Raw genomic sequence first — 15,682 nt, 5'->3', positions numbered from 1 at the left:
AAAGCAGTCGAGGATGGCCCAAAACCTTGGGACCCTGCACCAGCGTGGGAGACCCAGAAAAAGTTCCTGGCTCCTGGCTTCAGATCAGTTCAGCTACAGCTGTTGCAGCCACTTGGACAGTGAACCAGCAGATGGAAGATCTTTCTCTCTGTCTCTCCTTCTCTCTATAAATCTGTCTTTCCATTAAAAATAAATATATCTTTAAATATATATACATATCAGAGGGTTTTACGCACAAGCATCATAATTCAATCTCTGAATAATAATAAAAGTAGAAATAGTTGACATTTTTCAAGATGTACTGATTTATTTGAAAGGCAGCCATATGAGAAGTCAACCAGCAGATGGAAGAGTTCATTTTCTCTCCCTATCTCTCTCTTTTCCCCTGTCACTGTGTCTTTCAGGGAGCTAGACTGGAAGTGGAGCAGCCGGCCATACCTCTGCCACCTACAAGGAGCCAACATTGCAGGTGGCAGCTTTACACACCATGCCACAACCCTGGTTCCATGCCTCTTGGTGACCTTTATATACACCCATTGAGCCTTTTCATTGGCCCTTAGTGCGGTGTTATGTCACCATGTGATATGATCATTACCTTGAACATTTCCAGTGATTTCAGTAACCGGTTACAGATTTGGGGTCCAAGTGTGGTGAGTGATTGAAAGGGTGGTTAAGTTCCCTTGGTATACATGTCAGCTAACCTGTGTTGTGCACCAAGTATGGTCAGTTTTCCCCAATATGAGTTAATTGAAAAGATTGTATGGGAAAAGCTATTTAACCCAGTTTTTACCCACTTACCTGTGAAATATTTTTGTCACACTCCTCCCAGAAAAGCAGAACCTAACGGCCTGACCCTTCCTGGATCCACACAAGCCATTAGAAGTTGATGTTTCTTCCTTAACACTTTCTCTGTTCTATGTGAATTCTTCAAGATGTTCCCTGGCATATTTTGTCAGGTAGCTTTTTCCTGGCACAGTCATGGAGTAAAGGTGTCATTTGAAGCTCTCTCTTCCTCCTGTGGGTGGGTGGGTGGGGGCCATGTTGGAGCCCACTGCAGTAGACGCTGGTCCCTCCTCCAACAACGGCAGAGCATGTTAAGCCTCTGCCCTGCAGTGCCAGCATCCCATATGGGCACCAGTTCTAGTCCCAGCTGTTCTACCTCCAGCTCCCTTCTAATGGCCTGGAAAAGCAATAGAGGATGGCTCAAGTCCTTGCACCTCTGCACCTGTGTTGGAGACCCAGAAGAAGTTCCTGGCTTCAGACTGGCCCAGAGCCAGCCATCCTAGGGAACATACCAGCAGGTGGAGGATCCCTGGCTCACAAACCCTGCCTTTCAAATAAAAATAAATCTAAAAGAGAGAGAGAGGAAAAGAAGAGAGAAGGAAGGAAGGTAGATGAAGAGCTGCCCCCACAAGGTGCACGTATTTGCCTCTGGAAGAATACTACGCACTGTGTGTTTTGTAAGAGGAAAATGATGGTGTGAAAGTGAAGCGATTGAGTGCAGTGTAGACGGTGGGACCCTGGCGGCAGGGAGGCGTGTAGAGCTGGCTTCCGTCAGGCTGCCCCCAGCACCGCTACACTGCCATGGGATTGGTGTTTCCATGCACTCAGCTAGCCGTCGTGGTTTCCATGTATATATGTAGAAGGGAAGTTCAGCTGATGGAATAAAAAGCTCTTTGAAAGCATGTGTACACACACACACACAGAGGCTGGGATGTGCCTCCACTTGGGCCCAGGGTGCACACGCACACACACACACACACACACACACACACACACACAGAGGCTGGGATGTGCCTCCACTGGGGCCCAGGGTGCGCGCGCGCACACACACACACACACACACACACACACACAGAGGCTGGGATGTGCCTCCACTGGGGCCCAGGGTGCACGCACACACACACACACACACACACACACACACACACACAGAGGCTGAGAAGTGCCTCCACTTGGGCCCAGGGTGCGCGCGCACACACACACACACACACACACACACACACACACACAGAGGCTGGGATGTGCCTCCACTGGGGCCCAGGGTGCGCACACACACACACACACACAGAGGCTGAGAAGTGCCTCCACTTGGGCCCAGGGTGCGCGCGCACACACACACACACACACACACTCACACACACACAGAGGCTGGGATGTGCCACCACTTGGGCCCAGGGTGCGCGCATACACACACACACACACACACACACACACACACACACACAGAGGCTGAGAAGTGCCTCCACTGGGGCCCAGGGTGCGCGCGCGCACACACACACACACACACACACAGAGGCTGGGATGTGCCTCCACTGGGGCGCAGGGTGCGCGCGCACACACACACACACACACACACACAGAGGCTGGGATGTGCCTCCACTGGGGCCCAGGGTGCGCGCGCGCGCACACACACACACACACACACACACACACACAGAGGCTGGGATGTGCCTCCACTGGGGCCCAGGGTGCGCGCACACACACACACACACACACTCACACACAGAGGCTGGGATGTGCCTCCACTGGGGCCCAGGGTGCGCGCACACACACACACACACACACAGAGGCTGGGATGTGCCTCCACTTGGGCCCAGGGTGCGCGCGCGCGCACACACACACACACACACACACACACACACACAGAGGCTGGGATGTGCCTCCACTTGGGCCCAGGGTGCGCGCACACACACACACTCACACTACTTGGATAGTGTCTGCGCTGGGGCCCAGAGCTCTTACGGAGCACATTTGTGGGCCCGAAGCTTAGTCCTGGCTCTGTTTACAGCACTTTAGCCCTGTTGGTGATTGGACCCCTTCCAGAAAAAGAAGAAAAAGACGTATATTATTGTTTATAATCTGCTTTATTCTGCCCAGCCTTGACTAAACAGACTTGTGGATTGCTGTTTAAATCCCTCTGTGCCTTTAACCACTGATACAGAAAGTGGTTAATGCGCATTCTAAATGAAGCTTGGCATCCACTCCAGGAAATCACTTTAATTGAGAAGCATTAAATGTTAAAATGATTTAGAAAAAAAAAATGAAAATGCTAGCACACATAATGAGTGTAAAAGACCTGGCCCAGCAGTCGTGTCGTTTCTTGGTGACTATATTCTGCAGCCCGAGTGGCCCGCAAGCTCTGCCCTCAGCAGGCAGGCATCAGGTGACTGGAAACTCCCAGGTCTGTCTCTGGAGGCAGCTACCCATCAGCCAGCCAGTGAGCAGCAGCCTTCGCAGACTGCACTTGAGAGGCAGGGCTGTCAAGTTTATGGATGTTTGTTTTTCTGCACTAACGAAACGAGTCCCAGGTGACTAAACTGTGAGTTTTAACCCCAAAGTCCTTGCCGGGGCTCTCCACTGCCAAGCAGGAGCCATCTGTTGAAACCTATTTACCATTTTAATGGCCTTTTAGGAAAAAAAAAAAAAAAAACGATTACTAACTCCAAGTGTGTGCCAAGGCCACTTTTTTTGGGTCTATATTTTATATCTTTCAGAAAGCAATTCTGATCCTTTCCCAAATCCTCTCACCCCTCCCAAGCCACGGGAGACTGGTGCCCAGGGTTGGCAAGCAGGAGCTCTATCTTGAATAACTAAAGTAGCAAGGCCCCTCAGTGACAACTCTGCAACTTCTGGAGCTCCGGTCAGGGCAGCGGCTGCTGCACCAGCCAGCCAGCCAGCTGGAGGGCAGGTCAGCCCTGGGGGCAGCCTGTTCCGACCCCCCCACCAGCACTTCACCTGCAGTGCCTCCAGCACATCCACGGGTGAGAACAGGCAACGTGCTCCCAGAACCTGGCTCAGTGTCATTACAGAACAACACAGCAGTGTGTGTGTAATATCCCAACTCCACACTGACATATCTGAGGGTCCCTGAAAGGAAAAGGTTCTCCAAAGGTGTACCCTGAAATCATGTGAGTGGAGATTGGCTTAAAGAGACATGCCTCTCTTTAAAGAGACAGTCCATAGAGCCCCATGCAGAGCCTCACCCACCACCATGAGCTTCTGGCTCAGCAGGGAGTTGGCGTTCATGGCCAGTGCCCTGCCCAGTTTGTGCTCCCTCTGTCCTGCAGTGGTCTCCGCGGAGTGGAACCTGGGCCCATGGAGACGGGCAGCTGAGACACGCGCTGCAGCACTGATGCTGCACCCCCCTTAGTTCTGAGCAGCTGTCCTTCAAGTCCTCCGTTCTTCTTGAAGCAGCTCCTTTGGGAAGGCCACGGTCAGGGATGGTAGAGACCCAAGAGAGACAGGCTAGGGATGAGGGGCTTAAAAATGGCAGACGAATAAAGCCCCCAAAGACGGGGCACTGAGGGCATGGTGGCCGTACTCCCCAGGCAATCACCCCTAAGCACCTCAGAACTACCTGAGCCCATCCAGGCCGGCTGAAGTTTGGCCACACCTTCAGGTGGGCAGCACCAGCAGTGCCCACCCATTTCCTAACTGATTAAGAGGTCACCAATGGGGAACATATAGGTTCCCGCCCAACAAGGAGGAGTCAGGGAAGGCTTAAAATCCCAAGACCCTTCCTCAAACCTTTGGTCTCCCTCCCTCCCCTGTCGAGAGGCACCCCGCCTCCCGGCTTTCTCTCCGGAGGTACCCCCCCTTCCCTCTCCCTTCCCTGCTCACCTGGTCCCTTCGCAAATAACCTTTTCTGTCTGCAACTGATTCCCAGCTTTTTATTTCTATAATCAACTGAGGAAAGACCCCACCAGGCTTTTCTGGTAAGATACCCAGATTTCACGGCAGCAGCAGGACCCGTGGAAGCCACGTTGTCTATTTTCCTAATGGTCACCAAGGGACTGAATGTGGCAGCTTGTCTTCTCCACACCCTCCCACCTCTTGTTACATGGCCTGGGAGGGTCACTGGAGGCCTGCTAGCGAGGCATGGCTGAGTGGTGCTAGGATGCAGGCCAACTCGCAACAGCCTGGGGGCAGAGCTGCATGGAGAGCTCAGCCCAGCGCCCCCTGCGTGCACCTAAGCACAAAGCAAGGTGACCAATATGTTAGCTTTGCCACTGCTTCGAAGCCTCGGGGTTTGCTCACCAGAGTGACCTGTTGCTAACCCTGCATTCCTGGCCAGCCAGACTCCATCAGCTCCAGGCTACAGCTGTGTGTGCCGTCACAGAAATGCTTTCTAGCTGTGGGACCCATGCCGGCCCCAGGCCACACGTCACCAATGAGCAACTGAGCACCTGAAGCGCTGTGTGAGACCACAGAGGTGGATCTTGAACTTGCCTAGTCACTGTTAGGTAAGCACACGCTGGGGTTTGCACCGTGGAGCCGTGGCCTACAGCAAGGCTGCATCGTGGCACTGGGAAATGGGAAGGCCAGGCAGCCCAGATGCCCTCCCAGGCCTGCAGACTAAGGAGCCTGCTAGAGAAAACCCGCTGGATGGAGGCTGCCCCAGAACATGCACACTCGCTGCACAGGGCCCTGAAGACCCAGTGGTGTGGTCCCACCTGCCTGTACCCACACAGATACATTTTCATGTTGGCTCTTTCTAGGGAGAACCTTTATCACTGGGAGTAGCTTTAAAGATGCGAGAGAATACAGAATAAGTAAAAAGTATGTGATCCTAGGCCAGTGTCACAGCACAGCCAGGCTGAGCCTCCACCCACAGCCCTGGGCTGGGCCACGGCACAGGCGGGCCAAGCCCCCACCTGCAGCTCTGGGCCGGGCCACGGCACAGGCAGGCCGAGCCTCCACCCACAGCCCTGGGCTGGACCACAGCACAGGCAGGCCGAGTCCCCACCTGCAGCTCTGGGCTGGGCCATGGCACAGGCAGGCCAAGCCCCCACCTGCAGCTCTGGCATCCCATATGCTCTCCACTTTGAGTCTTGGCTGTTCCACTTCTAATCCAGCTCCCTGCTAATGACCTTGGAAAGCTCCCTGCTAATGACGTGGGAGGGGCCCAGTCCTTGAGTTCCTGCACCCACATGGGAGCCTGGGAAGAAAGCTCCTGGCTCCTGGCTCCAGCCTGGCCCTGTCCCAACCATTGCAGCCGTTTGAGGCGTGAACCATCAGATGGAAGAGCTCTCTTTGCTTCTTCTGTCTCTGTGACTATGTCATTTAAACAAAAATCAATACATAAACATTTTAAATAAGTCATGTGGTCTGATTGCACCTGCTTATCCCCCACTGCTAGGTGCAGAGGGCAACACCGCTCACGGAAAGCCCGGGGCCCAATCCCAGCGAGCACTGCTCCAGGCTGATGAAAGGATCCTGGGTCAGCTCTGCTTCCAGTTCCGCTGACCTCAATCAACAGCAAAACTTTCCCAAAACTAATGAAAAGCAGAACACGCAGGCTTCTAAAGAATGTCCATATTTATTTTACAGCTTGACCGTACACATTTCATGCCAACACAGGAGGCACATACAAATGCTTCTCTTTTCCAAAGTCACATGGCAATAAATAAAGGGGGTGGGGTGGGGTCTTTTTTTCCTTTCCCCACCCCCAGGAAACAAGACTTGATTTCTTTTCAACTGTACAAAATTTACAGTGTGAGGGATGAGGGCAGCAATTCTGAGCTAAAGAGACCCAGGGATGAATGTGAGCTGAGAGCAGCTTGCTGGCCCTCCGCAGCCCCGAGCCTGCTTGCTCAGCTCAACACAGTCCTGGGGTTCTTGTCTGCAGGTGGCAGCAGGTGCGTGGTGGGGGGTATCCTTGCTCTGTCCATCTGTGCCCTGCCTCCCTAAGCAAAGGAACGCTTGGCCCACCCCCGGAGCCTGTCGCTGCCTCCTCACCAGAGCGAGCAGCATCAAACTGTGCTTTTAACGCGGTCCTACCAAGCAGGTTGTGGATGGAATGACTGCTGAGCCCTCTCTCCCCCCCCCCCACCCCCTCTCTTTCCTCTCGGGCTTGTGGTCACTGTGCCAGGAGCAGCTGGAGCAATTGCCACACAGCCAGCTGACCAAGCTGAGAGAGAGAAGGCAAGAGAGCGAGCCAGTGATGTGCTTTTTTCTTTAGCTTTCAGCATGCCCAGAGCCCTTCAGCAGCAGGCAATAAAACAAAACTCATTTCCGCTTAATTGGATTTTTCTTCGTCTCATGGTGTCCAAGTTTTAAAGTGCAATGTTTAAAAAATGAGCTTCCTCGGGCCTTGCAGACCTGCCGGAGGAGGGAGGTGTGGCTGCTGCTGCCGGGGTTCCAGGCAGGTCGTCCGTGGCTCAGACCTCCTCCCGCCAGGAAGCAGGTGGTCCACAGCAACCAACTTGAGCTTCAAGGGGCATGTCTATTGGTCTACATGTCTGTTGGTCTACACGTGTCTCGAGACTTCTCCGCAAAGTGAACTTAATAATGAAGATCTAACAGCCCCCAGTGATCTTATTAGACGTGATGTTTTGCAGTGGTTTAAAACCAAAGAAAAACAAACAAACAAAAAAACATCTGGGTGTTTTGCCCGTTAGTTGGTTTGCTTGGGATACCCGCAGCCCACAGCAGAGGCCTGGCGACTCTACTTCTCTGCCAGCTTCCTGTTACTGTGCACCTGCGACATAGCAGGTGATGGCTCCAGTACTTTGGGTTCTACCCCTTCCCCCACCCCGAGTGAGTCCCGGGCTCCTAGCTTGGGCCTTGTCCCAGCACTGGGTGCGGTAGACATCGGAGGAAGTGTACCAGCAAACGGAAGCTCTCTGTCACTCTTTCAAATAAAACGAAAAAAAAAAAAAAAAAAAAAAAACAACCTTTAGGATATAGCCAAGTGATTTTTTTGATGTCTGAATGTAGGTCTCTTTCCCTGATGTCTCACAGGTAATTTACAGGAATAATGTCACCAGCGTGGTAGTCACTGCCCACTGTGTAATCCTATCAGACCAGACAAGAAAGAGAAAGCCAGAGACTGAATGGATTTGCCTAGGGTTGCCCAGCAAGTCCCCAAAGGGCCAAGAGCCACACTGTGGCCACCAGGTGAGTCAGCACCGGTCGCTCAGCCCACGGAGGGGCCCTTCCTGCCTGCCCGTCACTCCTTGCCAAGTACCGATGTCTCCCTGGCCATTCAGCTCCCATTTTGGCTTCTACCAAACACCACTGGAGACCTGTAGTGGGAGGCGTTTGCTCCTGGATTCCTAAGCCATCTGCTGTTTGCGTCTGTCAACCGGATGTGGCAGGGAACGGTCGCCAGGCAGCTGTTCTTTGGGAGCCAGCGGCAGGTCCAGATAGACTACAAATGCCTCCAGAAGGCGGCAATTTCTTTTCTCCGAGTTTGTCCATGGCATCTGGGCAAGGGAGAGGGTGGGTGTCCTGTGGCCCTCTGACCCCAGGAAGGGACCCCTGAGCAGCAGAGGGGTGCCTCTAAGCCAGGGGGCGATCTGCTCCAAGCCACAGCAGGCCCGCCACCCCCGAGCAGTGCTGGCATCCGTGGCTTTGGTCCACGCACGAAGCTAACTCAGCTTACAGGGAAACCCACTTGAAGCCTGGCCCTCTTGCAGCTTTGCTTCTGCATGGGCACCAGCATTTACTGCCTTCCCAGGAGGTGCCTTGGACGACAGGAAGCCCTCCCGGCTTGCTGGCTTATGCCCTCTTGGGCACTTTGCCCAGCCAGCCACACTGCTTCCTGAGCTCTGTAGGAGACTTAGTGTGGCTGAAGAAGGTGTCCTGGGTTCTGGCATTGCACCGAGCGTATTACTGACACGGAAATCAAAACTGACCCCCTGAAACAGATGTTACACAATGCTGCCAGGGCGGGAATGCACTCCCTGTACTAGGAACAGGAGATGCTAAGATGGACAGCCAAGCTGAGGCTGGGCCCTCCCGCCCTTCCCTGCAGCAGGGGCCCTGCCAGCACGGCCCTTTTCCTGTGTGCTCTGGGCAGCCTATTAGAAAGCCAAGCTCCAAAAAGACACTGCACTTTCCTTCCCGTTTCTCATAACCTTGTACCTCCGTCCGCTCCACCCCACACTACATTCACATGGGGGATTCCACAATAGCACAGAATCAGACAGGCTTGGCCCACCGCGAGCGGGACGTGGCAGCTTGAGGAATGACCCTACATTCGCAGACACTCCAGGTAAGAAATCCCGACTGTCGTAGCATACCAGAAACTGAACCGATTGGACAGAAGGCAGCCTGATGGCTGTTGAGGAATTTACCGACTCAGTGTTCTACAGCAACTGAATCCAGTTTAGTCCTGGTGGCAAGGGGGTCACTTATGCCTTTAACCTGCCAGCCACATGCCTGATGCCCTGCAGGCCCGCAAGACCAGCTTCCCAATCCCAGGAGGGAAGGACCTTTGGCCCTATCACAGCAGGGCACAGCCTCCTCTCTTGTGTCCCACCCCCTACGTCTTGCTTAAGAGCCCGGGAGCAGCAAACCAGTTTTCCAAGGGGGTGAGAAGACCTGCAGCTGCTTCCATGCCAGTTTGCCCACAGCCAGCAGCGGGTGCGGAGTTGAGGAGCTGGGCCGCCACGCCTATAAAGCCTCCTGCAGAAGTGCTGCCTGTCACGGGGTGGCCGCGCCCCAGCTGCAGGCATTGGTGACATGCTACTGCAAACCCAAAAGCATAGAGTCCCCAGGCACCACTGCCTGGAAAGCTCTGGCTTCCCATGCCCAGGACCTGCGTGCAGGGCATGGCCATGCCCAGCCAGCTAGCCACCAGGACAGATGCAGCCCAGGAACCGCGTGGGACCTCTACCAAGGGACAATTCTAAGGCTGCTTCCCCAGGGACTCCTCCCACCTGAGGGGGCCAAATCAGCACACCCATTTCTGGAAGCAACCAAGATGTCCTTCCAAGGGGTCAGTGAGAACAGCGAGGCAGAGGGCCTCAACTGGCAAATCATCTCACGCCCGAGGCGGATTCTCCCCCTCTCATCTCACTGCCAAGCACGGGACCCCCAGCGCCGCCTCCAGCCACACAGGGCCAGCTGGGAGACCACATGGAGAGGCCTGTGCTGTCTGCACGTGTTCTCACTGAAGGTCGCTCTGGTTTTTCCCCCAGATAGCTCTGATCGTTTTGTGCCCCAGGGCATGGGCTGGTGGCATTCACAGCTGAACAAGCTGAAAGGCACAGTGCGCCCCCAAGGGGCTGGTCAGGCAGCCTGCGGGCGGGGCTCCAGCTCCAGCCTCCAGTCACCTGCAATGAAAACCACCTCTTGCCATCAGGGATTTGGGGACACACAGGGGGTTTCTTAAACAGCCCCAAAGGGCGAGTATCCTCTGGATTGTATTTCCAGGGAAGAAAAAAGCTGTATTTTCATGGGTGGGGAAAGAATGAAAAGGGGGCCTTTTTTTTTTTTTTTCCTTTTTAACTGTCACACTGAATAGTAGCCATCAAAGTTTTCACTTGATCTTTAACAACTGAGTTTTTTTGGTGTTTTGTTTGATTTTAATTCTGGAAAAATCCCTGTTTCTAATGAGTGCACTGGTTTGGGAGGCATTGCGTGAGACACACCAATTGGAGCAAGGTCGCCAAGGCCTTGGGTGGCCCTTCACAGTCCCCTCGTGCCACCCGAGCACTGAGCAGCCAAAGCCGGTGGAAGCAGGGCGGGAGGGGCCAGCTGCCAAGCCAGCATCCCGAGAGCGTGCGGTCTGACCGGCCCGGGGCTGGGTTCTCAGACGGCGCTGCTTGCACCCAGCGCTGCCCCCTCACCCCCCACACACATACAAACACACACTCGGAGAAAGCCAGGCCCTAGCAGGTCTTCTGGGACTCGGCGGAGCGCTTCCATTGAAAATAATGGAACTTGCCACTGGCGCACGTTTGATCCCGAAAAGGCAAGTCAGTCTCGTTCGATCCTTGAAGACGTTTCTCTCTCGAGCCCCCCCAGCCAGGGAGGATGGGGAGCAGAGATTAGAAAGGAGGATGGTCCATTTCATCTAGCCAAGAGGCTGGGCTGGTGGGAAAGTCAGGGTAGCCTACACTGCTTCCAGTGGAGATATCAGAGGTGGGTCCCCCAGCCATGGCTCTCAGCGCGTGGTTGACGCCCTGCCCCGCGTGTGCCAGGATGCCCAGATTACTGTCCACTGCGTAATCCAGCCCGTGGAGCAAGGGAGCGTGGACAGGCAGGGACGATATGGAGGACGGAGACTGGGGGATCCCATAGGGGCTCCCATCTCCCATGTCCTGGTAGGACTGTCCTGTCCCATCCATGGAGAAGTTCCCAGTCATTAACTGTCCGCCTGTAACGTCCCCCACGTTGCCATAAATCCTATTGGTGTGGCCAAGTTCTGAGAGAATTTGATCCTCTGTGGACAAAAGAATGCAGATTTATTGTCAACTGCCGGGACCCAGTGGGCCCCCTGCTCTTCAACAATCTAGGAATACACAGGATCGGGACAGGGCACAAGCAGGTGGGGGAGATAAGGGCATCCAGCACCCATGGTAAGCCACGTGTACAGAGGCCTTCTGGTCTACTTGGAATAGCAGCTCCCTATCAAAACTGGGGTTTCCTGCTCTAATCAATAAGCTCTCTACCTGGGAACCAAAGGATCCGCCTGGGAAAGCCAACGAGACTCCCTGCGTATTCTCTTTAAGGTGAGAAAAATGGAACATTTGACACCTGATGGAATTGTCTCGCCAACAGAGGCGAGCAGCTCTGGGCCTAAGAAACAAGTTGATGGGAACTGCTCCGGGAGACCTGCCTGCAGCCGAACAGGAGCATGCGCCCCGAACATGCGCGTCCTGTCCTCCTGGGCTGCGGTAGCCCCAGCCCCAGGGCTTTCAGAACGGAGCTGTAAGGTCCCCCGAGAGGACGCTGGCCACTAGGAGAGTCCACTCACTCTGGACAGGCAGTGTCCCACCCTCCATTCTGTGTGTGGACTCATCTTTTCCACACAAACCTGTGCTTCCCGTACCGCGCCCGCCAAGGCCTCCTCAGTCTGGGCTTCACAATCCATCCTCTACTGGAGTCTGGCTGGATCCCACCCCCAACTCCGGGGCAAGGGTGGACTCACGCCCTTAAAGGGATTGGGCAGTGGGGGCCCTGCTCCACTGCCATGCTGCCACGCCTCAGCCATTGCCTGCACCTCCAAGACCACAGAAGTCTCGGGCAAGCTACTCTGAGCAAGCCCAAGGTCCGCTGTGGCCACTGGTCACCCACAACTCTGAGAGGCGGCCAGGCAGGGAGGAGGTGGTGGCTCCCCATTTACAGAGAAGGGAGACTGAAGCTCAAGGGAATCCATCCCACAGAGCCAACGATCCAGAGACAGGGCCACCCTCCTCCCTTGCACTCACCCAGGACCCTGCGAGGGCAAATGCTGAGGTTAATCCGAGGCCCCGCCCCATGGCAAGCAGGTGTTTGCCATCTGATGCACAAACGCTGGACAGAGCGCATGCTGCAAAGCTGGTGTGAGTGCGGGGAGGGGGCGGGCGAGAGCTGCAATGACAGGGGCTTCCCAAGCGCAGCCAGCTCCCTGGCTCCCATGCACCTTGGCTGCTGATTTCCCAGTGGATAGGGGCCTGTGTGTGGAGGCCCCTCATCGGACCAGGCCAATGTCCTTACAGAGGGGAGCGTACAGGAAAGACTGGGACCAGGGCCGAGACACATCCTCTGACCCAGGGCCACTGGGTGCCAGGGAGGCCCAGTGCCCACAGCTCAGTGGCCAGGCACTCCTGCGTCCAGGTTGCAGGGGCTGCCAGCCCCTGCTCCCACCCTCTGCCGCTTCCAGTCCTGTGTTTGGGAGGCAGTGGTCCCAGGACCCAGGAGTCACTGTTCCCCCGGGGACTTGCCAGGGGTGTCGGCCTGCTGCCTCCAGCCCTGCTCACCTCGGAAACTCAGCTCACTGTCACTAACCCCACAGTCCTCCGCTGAGCTCTCCTTCTCCTGCTTGCTGCCCGCGCGGCTCCGTTTGACACTCTTGTAGAACTGCCCCCAGCGGTGCCGGCCCGCATCCTTCTTGAGTCGCTTCTCCTTGGCACGGCGGTTCTGAAACCAGACCTGCCGAGAGAGAGAGAGAGAGAGAGAGAGAGAGAGAGAGAGAGAGAGAGATGGGTGTGGGTGTGGGTGTGTCTGAGAGGCCAGGGCCAGCCAGCTCCTACCCCTGCCTCTGGGCCACTCACCTGCACGACCCTCATGTCCAGGCCGGTCTCGGAGGACAGCTGCTCCCGCACGTGCCGGGCAGGCTTCGGGGAGTTCTTGTAGGCATTCTTGAGCGTCTCCAACTGCTTGGCGGTGATGGTGGTGCGTGGCCGCTTAGCCCCAGTCTCGGAGTCGTCTGCGGGGAAGACACCTCTTACCGGAGCAGTGGGTGTGAACGGGTCACCTCCCGCAGGCACAGGGAGAGGAGGAGGCCTGTCCCCTGTATGCTCCCAGGTGGGGAGCCACCACCTCCTCCCTGCCTGACCGCCTCTCAGAGTTGCGGGTGGCCAGTGGCCACAGCGGACCTTGGGCTTGCTCAGAGTAGCTTGCCCGAGACTTCTGTGGTCTTGGAGGTGCAGGCAATGGCTGAGGCGTGGCAGCATGGCAGTGGAGCAGGGCCCCCACTGCCCAATCCCTTTAAGGGCGTGAGTCCACCCTTGCCCCGGAGTTGGGGGTGGGATCCAGCCAGACTCCAGTAGAGGATGGATTGCTGAAGCCCACTTCCCAGCTAGGACAAGCCAGCGGGCCTGGGGCCATCCTGCACTTGGCCCCTGTGGGAGCCGTTGCCAGGGTCACTGTCCCACTGCCCTGGGCTCACAGCCAGCCAACCAGCACACCCTGCAGGTGCCTAAGCAGTGCCTGTAGTAGCCAAAACCTTCTGGAAACCAGTGCGGGTGACAGGAAGGTGAGGTGCTCCCTGGGTGGCCCCTGCTGTCTGTTATGTTTGGGGTCAAGCACCCGGAGGGCACCATGCGTGTCTGCTCTTGCACACTCGGGCTGACGTCCCCACAACACCCTCGAGCAAGAGTCAGGTCAGCCACCAGGCCTCTTGTGAGCCCTAATATCTCAGCTGCCATTATAGTACTGGCATCCCATGTGGACACCGGTTCACATCCTGGCTGCTCCACTTCCCTTCCACCTCCCTTTTTATGGCCTGGGAAAGCAGTCGAGGACGGCCCAAAGCCTTGGGACCCTGCACCCGTGTGGGAGACCCAGAAGAAGCTCCTGGCTTCGGATTGGTTCCGTTGTGGCTGTTCTGGCCATTTGGAGAGAGACCAGCTGATGGAAGATTTTTCTCTCTGTATCTCCTCGTCTCTATAAATCTGCCTTTCCAATAAAAATAGGTAAATCTTTTTAAAAAATCATGTCTATGAGAGTCTTCAAGAAGTTTATGGGAATGTACCTTGTGAAAAACAACTTGTATAGGTTTCAAAAATTTCTGCACCAAGATAAACACCAGGATTTCTAGAAAAGCTTCCATAGGTTTCCCTGTGTGGCATATGAAATAATGAAGCCACCACAGATGTGTTCATTTCTAACTAGTTAATACCAAGAGAGGTGAGTCAGCAGTGCTGGCTGCCAGGGCTGGTCACCGGTGTGGGACCCCGCGCCCAGTAGGCAGCTGGCCGCACCATACAGGCTGCTCCCACGCGTGGGACGCTGTTCTCATGATGGCGGGCACTGTTGTGCTGTGGTTTTAACATTCACTGTTATTACAATCTTTAAAATCTTTATTGTAAATTTAAAATCTTTTTTATATCCTATAACAATGTCATTCAAGTGTTCGCTAAGGAGTGGTGGCCGAGTTCATACTGGGAAAAAAAAATGTACCCAGAAATAAATAGCCTTGGTTATAGAAGTTAGATGTGATAAAAAGAAAGAAAGAAAAAAAAAAACCCTCTGAGGAGGGCCCAACACGCCCAGGCTTGCCCTGGCTGTTAATTTAGAGAGAGCATTCTGCCAGGTATTAGAGATAATGCTAAAATAAGTAGCACTAGAGCGAAGATGCGCTTCCCTGGTTATGGGTTTATGTGCTTCCAGAATAACACCCCCCACCGCCACCCCTGCCAACTTCTCACATTAATTCCTGTGGGAAAATAAGTCTAAAAATGTGCTAGTTTTGAATTCTGCAGGGTCTCCTGGAACTTGTCCTTAGCATCAAATGCAGCCTCATTCCATTGAAAATACAGATATCCGGGGAGACAAAGCAAGTGAGCAGAACCGTTCCCACTCGGGTGCAAATGGCTGCTATTGGAGCAGCTCAAGGGAGGGGACTGCCAGCCACAAGCAGGAGGCCGCACAGTGGGAGAGGGCCCACACACATCCCACGGCAGACAAGGCCGTGGTCCCGCATGGAGGGCCCTCTGGCTGCCCAGTCAGGGGTTGTCCTCAGCTACCAGCAAGGCTTGGGTACCTGGGGGACACACCACAACTGCCGGGAAACCCATGACTGCTCTCCCTCAGCTGCTGTGACACTCCTCTCCCACACCATCCCCCTCTTACCTGACATCTCACTTCACAGGCTTCCCCTTTCAACCCGCAGGAGACAGCCCTGTATGGCAGGTGCGGTTAGTCCTATAAACAGCTGAGCAGCCCAGGGGCCAGGGGACCTCCAAGTTCATGGAGATGCAGACCAGGCCTCAGACTCCAAAGGTCCCGCAGAGCTCTGCCATGGTGCAGATAAGAAGGGACCCTGGAGGGCTCACTCCTGCCACCCCAGCTGATCACAGCAGGCCAGGCTCTTCTCCCTTCTCTCCTGCGCTGTCCACAGCACCCGGAGGGGCCAGGCCAAGACCATTTTGGGTGCAAATGAGCTCTCTGACAAGGAGGACGAAGCCAGTCACCCAGGTCTCTGGTGGGGGCACTGGGGTTCATGGGACCCAAACCCTGCTCC

The 15,682-nt window shown here is 55.2% G+C and overlaps 2 protein-coding genes across 2 annotated transcripts in view; one reads left to right on the top strand and one right to left on the bottom strand.

Moving 5' to 3' along the window:
• ACBD6 (acyl-CoA binding domain containing 6) overlaps nucleotides 1–7,815 on the top strand; it is a 188,839-nt gene extending 181,024 nt beyond the window's left edge. The window contains exon 8 of the mRNA XM_058660737.1: nucleotides 7,747–7,815. Coding sequence (XP_058516720.1) covers nucleotides 7,747–7,763 — 17 coding nt within the window. The 3' untranslated portion in view covers nucleotides 7,764–7,815. The remainder of the gene's footprint in view (nucleotides 1–7,746) is intronic.
• A 2,793-nt stretch (nucleotides 7,816–10,608) lies between these two features.
• The window catches only part of LHX4 (LIM homeobox 4), a 35,728-nt gene continuing 30,654 nt past the window's right edge, over nucleotides 10,609–15,682 (bottom strand). The window contains exons 4-6 of the mRNA XM_004598635.2: nucleotides 12,990–13,144; nucleotides 12,696–12,867; nucleotides 10,609–11,176 (exon numbers count right to left, since the gene is read on the bottom strand). Coding sequence (XP_004598692.2) covers nucleotides 10,782–11,176; nucleotides 12,696–12,867; nucleotides 12,990–13,144 — 722 coding nt within the window. The 3' untranslated portion in view covers nucleotides 10,609–10,781. The remainder of the gene's footprint in view (nucleotides 11,177–12,695; nucleotides 12,868–12,989; nucleotides 13,145–15,682) is intronic.

The sequence above is a fragment of the Ochotona princeps genome, chromosome 2 (assembly GCF_030435755.1).
Source record: "Ochotona princeps isolate mOchPri1 chromosome 2, mOchPri1.hap1, whole genome shotgun sequence".
Classification (NCBI taxonomy): domain Eukaryota; kingdom Metazoa; phylum Chordata; class Mammalia; order Lagomorpha; family Ochotonidae; genus Ochotona; species Ochotona princeps.
The sequence above is the reverse complement of the archived record's forward strand: the minus strand, read 5'-3'. Positions and strand labels throughout refer to the sequence as shown.